Source organism: Oncorhynchus tshawytscha, linkage group LG01, assembly GCF_018296145.1.
Source record: "Oncorhynchus tshawytscha isolate Ot180627B linkage group LG01, Otsh_v2.0, whole genome shotgun sequence".
Lineage (NCBI taxonomy): Eukaryota > Metazoa > Chordata > Actinopteri > Salmoniformes > Salmonidae > Oncorhynchus > Oncorhynchus tshawytscha.
In genome coordinates, this window is record NC_056429.1 from 59,349,232 (window position 1) to 59,361,195 (window position 11,964).

General features: G+C 42.6%; 1 protein-coding gene across 3 annotated transcripts in view; it reads left to right on the forward strand.

Moving 5' to 3' along the window:
- The window catches only part of LOC112260800 (potassium voltage-gated channel subfamily KQT member 5-like), a 152,303-nt gene extending 142,816 nt beyond the window's left edge, over positions 1-9,487 (forward strand). For 2 of the 3 annotated variants that reach the window (XM_042323822.1, XM_042323814.1), the window contains exons 12-14: positions 2,260-2,391; positions 5,559-5,685; positions 5,874-9,487. In XM_042323822.1, coding sequence (XP_042179756.1) covers positions 2,260-2,391; positions 5,559-5,685; positions 5,874-6,986 — 1,372 coding nt within the window. In that variant the 3' untranslated portion in view covers positions 6,987-9,487. Of the gene's footprint in view, positions 1-2,259; positions 2,392-2,645; positions 2,778-3,240; positions 3,361-5,558; positions 5,686-5,873 lie in introns of all 3 variants that reach the window. The other variant, XM_042323809.1, reaches the window with a different exon arrangement.
- The last annotated feature ends 2,477 nt before the right edge of the window (positions 9,488-11,964 follow it).

Sequence of the window (11,964 nt, forward strand, 5' to 3'; positions counted from 1 at the left end):
TGTTTTAGATGGGCGTAAGCATCTCCCTCTGATTCCAAAGGTTGCATGTTCAAATCCAGAGATAGAAAGTTGTTTTTGATATTTTTGTTTTCAGTCTATCCCAAACCATAACCCTTACCTTAACAATTTGGAGTTAATGCCTGAACCTAACCTTAACAATTCTGAGTTAATGACTAAACTTGTTCTTTAACACTTCAAAATTTGACGTCTGGAAGAACGCCGAAATTTGACGTTAGCGAAACTTCTGACGTTTGTCGAATTCTGATTGGTAGGTGTGCTTATGTACAGTGAGCTCTAAAAGTATTCGTATAGTGACAAATATTTTGTTGATTTTGCCAGCACCTTGGATTTGAAGTGATACGATGACTATGAGATTAAAGTGCAGACTGTCAGCTTTAATTTGAGGGTATATTCATCCATATCGAGTGAACCGCTTAGTAATTACAGCAGTTTTTATACACAGTCCCCCCATTTTAGGGGACGAAAATAATAGGAACAAATTCACTTAAGTGTATTAAAGTTGTCCAAATTTTTATATTTGGTCCCATATTGCTAACACGCAATGATTACATCAAGCTTGTGACTTTACAAACTTGGATGCATTTGCTGTTTGTTTTGGTTGTGTTTCAGATTACTTTGTGCCCAGTAGAAATGAATGGTTAATAATGTATTGTGTCATTTTGGAGTCACAGAGTCCTGAATGATAAGTGATACAGACGTACAACTATCATATCCCCAAGACATGTTAACCTCTCACTGTTACCATAAACATTTTTGGGGTGTATGATATTTAAGCCTCTAACTTTCTCACTCATCATTATTCACGATTCATTCAGGACTATCCGTAATCATGGTATCATCCATATTAATGTAGAAGTATTTAGGAGCATTCTATTGGGGGGACTGTGTACAAAAAGTGCAGTAATTTCTAAACGGTTCACAGGATATGGATGAATATACCCTCAAATTAAAGCTGACAGTCTGTCCTTTAGCCTCATAGTCATTGCATCATTTCAAATCCAAATCCAGTACAGAGCTAAAACAACGAAACGTGTCACTGTTCCAATACTTTTGGAGCTCACTGTATATCGCTATATAGATCTCTATATACAGTAGACTTTTGTTTTCTTACGCAATATCTTGTAAAACATTCTATTTATTTTGTACAGGACATGACTATTTTAAACAGTGTACATAGCAAAAGCATCCCCGACCACAATCTTCACTTAAACATAGAGCCTTCCAGGGCTCCTTCACCTCCCTCTCTCCCCTCGGCTCCTAAGGCTTTTAGATACAACACATCCAGAGCATGGGCCTCCTCTATGTTGTTCTATCCCAGTGCTTCAAGGGGATTCTGCTAACCCAGTGATGGCTCAGGGAGAACAGTTTGGGTGTTTTTTGTTCCATCTGGCCCCTTACTCACTCTGACCCCGACAACATGTCTCTGTTTACTCATGTGGTCACCATACTGGCACTGTCTCTCCCTCTCCTTCACCATCTCCCTCCCTCACTCTCCTTTTTACTACCTCTTCTCTCCCTACCTCCCTCTATTTTTCCATTTCCCTTTAACTCTCCATCTCCCCCACCTCTCTCTGGCAAAATATGTCAAAAGATGTCCTATTTTGATTGTCTGCCAACACCCCAATTCCCACCCACAGGTTGTTGCTCCAGAGGACCCCCTCTCCCCTTGCCCAGCCTACTTGCTCAGCAGGCCCCCTTTGTGGGCAGCGGGAGTGGAGACGTGTCCCTGACTTTCCCAGGGTGTCGGGTTGACACCCTCTCAGTGAGAACTGTTTTCACAGCAGCTCATCTGTCATGATGGTTTCCATTTATACAGTGAGGATAATGAGCAACTGGAGCAGTTCTGGAGCCATTAGGGGGTCAGAATGAACCGACTGTAGAGAGCCACTTACCTGCATCAATATTATTCACTCAGCAGTAGCTGTACTTGTACATTAAGGTAGAGGGATAGTACAATTCGAGTGTGGTTTAGTTACAAAATAGCTCAGTCAGATTTTGTTTACATGACATGTGCTACGGTTTCATAATGTTCTTGTGATAGTATTTGAGCAATGTTTATTTTACCTATACTCCAAAAACAAAAGTTAAAAAGGCTAAAGTAACTGTCAGCTTCTTGTCAACATACTGGTTTATGCATAGTTAAGCTGTTGTTTCCCTCTAGTGGCTGACTAAGAGATGACAGGTAGATCATGGCCCAATGACATGATTCTGTTTGATTCTCATCACTTTTCCACTCAGGATCATGAAGTTTCATGTGGCAAAGAAGAAGTTTAAGGAGACTCTGCGCCCGTATGATGTGAAAGATGTGATAGAACAGTACTCTGCAGGACACCTGGATATGCTCTGCAGAATCAAGAGTCTACAGACTAGGTGAGATGCACCCCCCCCCCCCCCACACACACACACACACATAAACACACAGACCTTCATATATATGTTCACCTTCACCACTTAATTCACGTGTGTGTCTGTCTGTGTGTGTGTGTGTGTGTGTGTGTGTGTGTGTGTGTGTGTGTGTGTGTGTGTGTGTGTGTGTGTGTGTGTGTGTGTGTGTGTGTGTGTGTGTGTGTGTGTGTGTGTGTGTGTGTGTATATCTGACCCTCCTATGTACCTCTTCCTCCCAGGCTGGACACCATAGTGGGTCCTCCTCAGCAGCTGCTGAGTCCCAGAGTCAAGACCTTTTCCTCCCCCTCCCTGCACTTATATTACAACCAGGCCAGGAGGAAGTCCATGCCAGGGACGAAGTCTGTCCCAGGGTTAGGCAACCCCCCACCCCCGCTCGCCTGCCTAAAATAGGCTAACTGTAGACATCTCATGCATCGATGTGTGACATTATGAATATTGTAGTCTCTTGCATGGTGTTATTTTTAACAATGTCTGAGAATAAATAATAATGTTTCAGGAGTTAGGATTGTTGTCTTTGGTTAAATCAGTGATATAACCCTGATTGACTTGATATTGCACTGTGTCTTTCAGCCAAAAGAGTGGAATCTACTATAGTTTAGTAGTGGATTGTAGTAGTGGTAGTCTAGTCTGGTTTTAAAGAATGTAATTGTAGCTGGTACATACGTGGTGCCTGTAGGTGTCCCTTTTTGATACACTTCAAGTGTGTGTGTGTGTGTGTGTGTGTGTGTGTGTGTGTGTGTGTGTGTGTGTGTGTGTGTGTGTGTGTGTGTGTGTGTGTGTGTTGTATCTGACCCCCATGTCTCTCCCACACAGACTGGCCACTGGACTGGGTCCCACACTGGGCAGCAAACCTGGGAACATGTCCTCCCCCTCCCTGCAATTATATTACAGCCAGGCCAGGAGGAAGTCCACCCCAGGGATGAAGTCCCCAGGGTTAGATACCCCCCCTCCCCTCCCTCCCCCTCCTAATAACGTAGACCAGCTAGCCACTACCCCCAACTCCATCCTGTCCCCCAGTTCCTCACACAGAGGACAGTTTGAAAGGAGATGGTGAAATGTCCATGTGTCCATCAGGGAGCACAAAGCCTGTGTTTGTAGATCTACAGAGGCAGGATAGGTTTAAAGGTGAGATGATGATGGCTCAACCTTCAGGCTTCCAAAGGGACTACAAGAGTTTCTAATATATTGCTTACACTATCCTGTCACTTTTAGATCTTTAGATTTAGAGCATCATAGTTCTGTATATATTGACCAGAAAGAACACACTGCTTTCACTGAATCAACCCAGATTTAGAAGCTATGGACTCCCTGATGACATAAAGGTGTTCGGAAATGCTTCTTAAGAAATGGAAGCATTCAACTAGCAGATGTAACATATCCCCAAATGTGTGGTAGAAGTAAAGCTCCCACATGAAAGTTTACTATAGAATATAAAAGTACTGTAGAATTCTGTAGTAAACTGTAGAATACTGTAGAATACTATACTACACACTGTAGTGTCCCTCGATCATGTGTAGTACTTACTGTGGTATACTGTAGGGGTGGCAGGTAGCCTAGTGGTGAGAGCATTGGGCCAGTAATCGAAAGGTCGCTGGTTTGAATTCCAAAGCCGACTAGGTGAAACATCTATCGATGTGCCCTTGAGCAAGGCATTTAACCCTAATTGCTCCTGTAAGTCGCTCTGGATAAATGTACTACAGTATTATCTGCAAATAGAGCACTGTAGTAAATACTACAGTAATGTCTGCAAAAACACTACAGTCTGCAAAAACATGACACTATTTAAATTACAGATTGTAAAGGCAACAAAATAGGAAAAAGGGGGATGAATACTTTTGCAAGGCACTATAAGCATTTCACTGTAACGTCTACGCCTGTTGTATTCGGCGCATGTCACAAAATAAATTCGATTTGATTAGTAAGGGGGGAAAGTAAAGTGCGAGTGGGGTGGGGTGGGGGTGAGAAGGGGTGCGGGGGGGGGGGCTGTGGGATTATTTAATATACTCTTTGAAGAGGTAGGATTTCAGATGTTTCAGGGTTTCAGTCCTACCTACCGAGAGGTTATGGAAAATGATCTATTTTAGCATTTCTCCTGTACGTTTCCTGAAGGAGAAAGCCTCCACTTCCATGCCAAAGATAATAAAACAAAAACACGATAGTAAATACTACTGTACACTACAGTCTGCAAAAACACTACAGTAAATACTACAGTATATTACAGTCCGCAAAAACACTACAGTATATTACAGTCCGCAAAAACACTACAGTAAATACTACAGTATATTACAGTCCGCAAAAACACTACAGTAAATACTACAGTATATTACAGTCCGCAAAAACACTACAGTAAATACTACAGTATACTTCAGTCTGCAAAAACTGTACATTAAATACTACAGTATAGTAGAATCCGCATAAACACTACATTCATTATATAGTATATACTACAGTTTTATTTTACTACAGTATTTATACTATAGTTAACTGTAAATACTACAGTATAGTATTCACTGTTGTGTGTTTGTGGACTTTAAACACACTACAGTGAATACTATAGTAAATCTGCAAAAAAAAAACACTACAGTGAATACTATAGTATTTATCATAGTATTCTATGATATTTTTTCATGTGGGCTGCTATGAATGTGAGGTCTGTCTCAAATATCTTGCATGTTGCTGCGCTTAGGTGACATAGTAAAGATACAGCAGCAGCTGTCAATCTAACAGAATCGATGTTCCTCCTGCAAAGAATTGACTAATGAATAAGGATCTCTCATTGTGGAACTTTTGTGAACACAGGGAATGGCTGCAGTTACTAGTTGGTGCAGATTGTTGTTTTTAACATGAACTGTAGTTTGCACTGTAGCTAATTGAAGCTGTAGTTTAGAAACCCTGTATGATTGTGTGTTTGACTGTAGCCTGTGGTTTGTTGTGTGCACTGTGACTCTGTAGTGTGGGTTGTTGAATCTAATCACGGTGTGTCTGTTCTAACTAACTCTAACACTGACATGCTTCCATTAGAGTTAGGTCTGTTGCCCGCTGTGAAGGGCCCTTGGAAGAGGCTGGGGTGGCGGTCAATGTGCCCATTTGTCCACTTTTTGTGATTAATACGACAAGTGTGTGTATCGCAGGGTGGATCAGATACTGGGTAAGGGCCAAATCCCCATCGACAAGAAGATCAGGGACAAGCTGCACCCTGACAGGGATACTCTGGAGGACATGAGCATGCTGGGACGTGTGTGTAAGGTGGAAAGACAGGTGACCAATTAAGCCAAATACATTAGTTTGTGTGTATCGTAGAGAAATGTCACTTGCACACACTGTAAAAAGAATCTAGTTGATTCAACTAATAATTAATTTAGTGACTGAAACATAAATTTTTTAGAAAGTGCAATGAACCCTTGCTGCTTTTAACGGTCATGTCTCTTGCTCTTCCCCCCGCCCAGGTGACGTCCATAGAGTCAAAGCTGGACTCTCTGCTGGATGTGTACAGGCAGGTGTTACAAAATGGTTCGTCTGCCCTCACCCTCTCCTCCCTGCCCCTGTTCGAGCTGGAGCACCAAACCTCCGACTACCGAAGCTCCATCCTCAGCAAGGACCTGTCCTCTGGCTCCCCCCAGGGAGGGGAGGGCAGAGGGGGGCATGAAAGTGGTGGGGGGATGTCCCGGTCAACAACAGGCCATCTCTCCAGGGGCCTCCAGCTCATCCTGGCTCCCAGCGAGCTCACCCTCAACACCTGCCCCCCATCCTACCCTGCCTCCACTGCATCCCTCACGCCCTCGCCTCTCCTGCCGCCTGACAGCCCCTACCCGCTCCTCACCACACCCAGTAGTTTCCCCAGGCGAGCGCACTTCCCTGACCTCCCGCCCCCTCCACCATCCGCTGGTGCTGCCACCCTTCAGCTGCCCCCCATGGGCCCCCAGCAAAGACGTCCCCTCAGCCCCACCCAAGATGCTACACGAGGGGGTAGGCTGGAGCAGAGCTCAGGCCTCTCTATGGTGGTGGGCTCCGGGGTGGACCATGGAGAGGAGGGGGACAGAGAGGGTGGACATAGCTGGGGCAGGGTGCAGCTGAGGGGGAAGCCCCATTTGAGGGAGGAGGGCCCCTGGAGGAGGCACATGAGCCTGGAGGTGGACCCCATGCTGCTGCTTTCCTCTGGATGTGATGGCAAGCCCTCGGAGCAGGAACAGGGGCTGGGGAAGTCCCTGTCGGCACATAACCTCACCCAGACATCTGCAGACAACCTTCCTAACCTGTCCTCCCCCCTCGGCAACAGTAGAAGTTCTAGTGACGACTTCCATGGCGACCCCGACGCTAGCAACTGGGGCAAGACAGACCTTTTCATCACCGGCCGTGACCTGGAACCGCAGGAGGACCAGTTTGATTTCCTGTCCCAGGGGAGTGACTTCCTGTCCCATCCCACAGCGGACGGTACTGGCTGCTTGGACGTTCTGCGGACTGAAGATGGGGGGTCCTTAAGCAGTCTGACTGGTCTCCGCACCCACACAACGGGCAGTGCAGAGTCCCTCAACCAGCCTACCCACGTACGACTAAAATAACTCTTCCATAGGAGTGAATAAGATAAACCCTCCCCCCAACACATACATTACCAATATTACCACTGGACAAACAACAAATATAATTGCAACTGTTGATTATAACTCTGTTTTTAAGAGATGGGGGGAGGGGGGTTCTCACTCCTTTCAATCAAAGATTTCAGGCACCCTTTATACTCTCATACATATCATTGCATGGACTATTTCGAATTTCCTAAAACAGGAACAAGCAGAGAAACTAACAGGGGGAGGGGAGATAGGGGAGGAAGATTGGACAAAAGAGAGGATGGTCAGAAAGTGTTAATGTTTGCTCTCTCGGCTATGCATGACCACTGCATGTCTAAACCGCACTTTGGGGTCGAGAGCATTCAAGCCCTGGAAACACAGTCATGATGGCTGAGCCCAACCTCATAAGTCCACATTTCACCTGTTTATCTGCATGTTCCAGTAATGTATCCTCCAAACCCTTGGGAGGCAATTATGAGCAGTCAGCAATTATTACCCAAATATAGAAAATGTCGTAAATAGATAATACAATAAATAATTTGATAATGACATAAGATAATCCTACTGATGTAAAGTTGTCAAAACATTTTTTTTAAATACATTTTACAATCTTGTGTGGCCACATGATTTTGATGACAAATCCAATATGCTGATTGGGTGCTCTAATCTGACAAGGCCAGTAGGATTCAGTATTTTCACTTTTAAAGGCATTTGAGTGAAAGACAAACGGCAGCCAAATAAGATCAGTTATTACTATGGCACTGTAGATGGTGAAACAAGGCTGTGGAACACTGCAGTTGTCGGTCACAATAAACACTACAGAATTCAGGGTTCCTTGTCGTACAGCTCATGAGCCCACAGTATTCCCTTCTGTTACTAGCTGGTTGACAGGGGACACTTCAAACTTTTAAAATAAATACAGTATATCTCCTCAAAGTGGATGAACATTAGTCTATGACAGGTTGGGGACATCTCTACAAATGGTTAGCCAGCCTACACATTGTCAGTAGCTATAATGATCAGAACTTGTTACAGACTTGCCATGGCACAGTTGAGCGGTGTGAGAGTAAGTCAGAGGAGTTGGATCATAAATACAGGGAGAGAGGACCTGATCCACCATGTTTTAGTCCCCTTAAAGTGGTGGTATGTGAGCCTACAAGCCTGGCACTTCCAATAGAGCACACAGGATCTTTTGTCTAGAGAAGGCCACTGGTCTTGTGTGTCTACTGTCCAACCAATGTCATCCCTAATGATGCTGTCCATAGAGATACACAGACAGGAAAGTAATGAACAAGCCATGTTGTAAGTGGATGGAAAATATGGCAACAAGTCTGCTGTCAACTTCTGAATGTGATTTGTCTGTTGTTTGCATGTCCCACTGCCTTACGAGGCAGTAGCACTGCTGACTGCCACTCAGCCTGAACACAGACGACTGCTCTTGAATGAGAATATGCACAAACTGTGTTAGACATCTTTATTTTCTCTATGTTGCACCTTTTTGTTGTTGAAGGAGAGAGGCACAGCAGTCTTATATGTATTCTGTCGAGTTAACGATGACAGCTTCCATTCAACATGTTTGTTTATGTTTTTATTTCGTTTTTTGATTGGTGCATAGGTGCATTGGCTTAGCTGATTAGCAATTATACTGTATAATGTGTATATTTTATGTTCATATGTGTGACGTGACCAGCAAAATCTATATAGCTGTGTGTTACAATGGGATTTTGTATGAAAATGGCCCGAGTTGGTACGATAAATGCACAACTGAAAGCACAATTGTTTGGAGACGTTGGAACCTACATATGTGACTGGTGGTGTTATTCTCTGTAATGAAATGTTTTCCAGATACATAATCAAAAAACTGCGCTACAGACAGGAAGTACTTGTACAGAGGACAGATGCATTGGAGGCAGGACTGAATATTGAATCCACTTGGATAACCATGGAGTTATGAACTCTTTCATAATATCATGCTTGGTCTAAAAGTCTGAAGTTATTATAATGTTTACTTCACTGACATTAATAGTTCATTTCCCTCAGTTGATTCTGGAAATGGTCGTTCCATGGGATTTCAATCACTTTCTGACTGCACCCCTTTTGATTTGAGCGAAACCTTCCGTACATGTTTGTCCATGTGAGAAGTGGTCAGAAAGGGACTTTTTGGTCCTGAATGCCAAAATATTCAGGATCTAGAGATGCTCAAAGTTGACACATTTTGCATATCCCCTCCTACCATGAGGCATCCATGTCTTCATCACTGAATAAGATAAACGGTTGAGTTTGACATCATTTGAAAGCTTACAAACAGGGTTATCCAACTGTTATATGATTTATTGAAAGAAAGCTTTTAAAATAAAAATGATGTCCTTTTTTTAAGCTTTAACATAAGTCATCTAAAAACACGTCAATTCAGATTTTATTTTCATGTTCATATACAGTACCAGTCAAAAGTTTGGACACACAAGGGTTTTTCTTTATTTTTACTATTGTCTACATTGTAGAACAATAGGGAAGATATCAAAAATATGAAATAACACATATGGGATCATGTAGTAACCAAAAAAGTGTTTAACAAATCAAAATATATTTTACATTTGACATTCTTCAAAGTAGCCTCCCTTTGCCTTGATGACGGCTTTGCACACTATTGGCATTCTCTCAACCAGCTTCATCTGGAATGCTTTTCCAACAGTCTTGAAGGAGTTCCCACATATGCTGAGCACTGGTCGGCTGCTTTTGTTTCACTCTGTGGTCCAACTCATCCCAAACCATCTCAACTGGGTTGAGGTTGGGTGATTGTGGTGGCCAGGTCATCTGATGCAGCACTCCATCACTCTCCTTCTTGGTCAAATATCCCTTACACAGCCTGGAGGTGTGTATTGAGTCATTGTCCTGTTGAAAAATAAACGATAGTCCCACTAAGCGCAAACCAGATGGGGTGGAAAATTGTTGCAGAGTGTTGTGGTAGCCATGCTCATTAAGTGTGCCTTGAATTCTAAATAAATCACAGACAGTGTCATCAGCAAAGAACCACCACACCATCAAACCTCCTCCTCCATGCTTCACAGTGGGAACTATCTGTTCATCTACTCTGTGTCTCACAATGACATGGTGGTTAGAACCAAAAAATCTCTAATTTGGACTCATCACACCAAAAGGACAGATTTCCACCGGTCTAATGTCCATTTATTTTGTTTCTTGACCCAAGCAAGTCTCTTCTTATTATTGGTGTCCTTTAGTAGTGGTTTCTTTGAAGCAATTCAACCATGAAGGCCTGATTCACGCAGTCTCCTCTGAACAGTTGATGTTGAGATGTGTCTGTTACTTGAACTCTGTGAAGCATTTATTTGGGCGGCCATTTCTGAGGCTGGTAACTCTAATGAACTTATCCTCTGCAGCAAACGTCACTCTGAGGCTTCCGTTCCTGTGCCGGTCCTCTGAGAGACAGTTTCATCATAGCGCTTGATGGTTTTTGCAACTGCACTTGAAGAAACTTTCAAAGTTCTTGAAATGTTCCGGATTGACTGACATTCGTGTCTTAAAGTAACGATGGACTGTCATTTCTCTTTGTTTATTTGAGCTGTTCTTGCCATAATATGGACTTGGTCTTTTACCAAATAGGCCTATCTTCTGTATATCACCCCTACCTTGTCACAACACAACTGATTGGCTCAAAAGAATTAAGAAGGAAAGAAATTCCACAAATTAACTTTTAAGAAGGCACACCTGCTAATTGCAATGCATTCTAGGTGACTACCTCATGATGCTGGTTGAGAGAATGCCAAGAGTGTGCAAAGCTGTCATCAAGGCAAAGGGTGGCTGGATTTGTTTAACATTATTTTGGTTACTACATGATTCCATATGTGCCATTTCATAGTTTTGATGCCTTCACTATTATTCTACAATGTAGAAAATAGTGCAAATAAAGAAAAACCCTTGAATGAGTAGGTGTGTCCAAACTTTTGACTGGTACCCTATGTTGTAGCATGCTAGCACTTTCAAATGGTGCAACAAAGATGGTTGGAAGTCCACACATCAGAGCATATTGACTTGAGCGGGAATATCCATTGTTATAAATTACGCTGTCAATCCTCCATAGGAAACCTATTGAAATCATAGAAATACAGATAATAGAATATATTTTCCCATTCAAGTTGACATTCAATAATGGGTGGACAATCAGCCATCTTTCTGGTAGTAATTAGAAGTTAAAGTTTCAATTCAAATGTCAATGGTGTACCACCTACTGTACATTTCATAGGTCTGAAAGGATAGGTCCATTCTATTAATTATATATCTATGATTAAATAAACACCCACCCTGTATTCAAGAGTATGTTATGTCTCAATCAATGACTGGCACAACACAAACACTTCAGATGATGTAAAATAGGGTCTAAACTTCAACACTTGTGAAAATGAGAAAAATCAGAGTTTATGTGTTTTTAGATCATAGACATTAAAGCTTAAAGAACATCATTGTTTAATTAAAACAAATGTTCAATAAATCATAGAATAGTTTGACAACCCTGTTTGTAAGTGTTCAAATTTGATTAAACTCAGCCGTTTTATCTTTTTGAGAGATCAAGACATGGCAGGATGGGGTATGCAAAATGGATCAACTTTGAGTACCTCCTGAATGTTTTGGCATTCGGGTCCAAAAAGTCACTTTCTGACCTCTTCCACCATGGGCAAACATGAAAGTTCAAATCAAAAAGTGTGCAGTTCAAATCTAAAGGCGTGCAGTCAGAAAATGACTTAAATCATAGGGGTGGCAGGGTAGCCTAGCGGAAGGGTTGCAAGTTCAAACCCCCGAGCTGACAAGGTACAAATCTGTCGTTCTGCCCCTGAACAGGCAGTTAACCCACTGTTCCTAGGCCTTCATTGTAAATAAGAATGTGTTCTTAACTGACTTGCTTAGTTAAATAAAGGTAAAAAATAAATAAAATATGGAACGACCCAAAAGCTTAACGGTG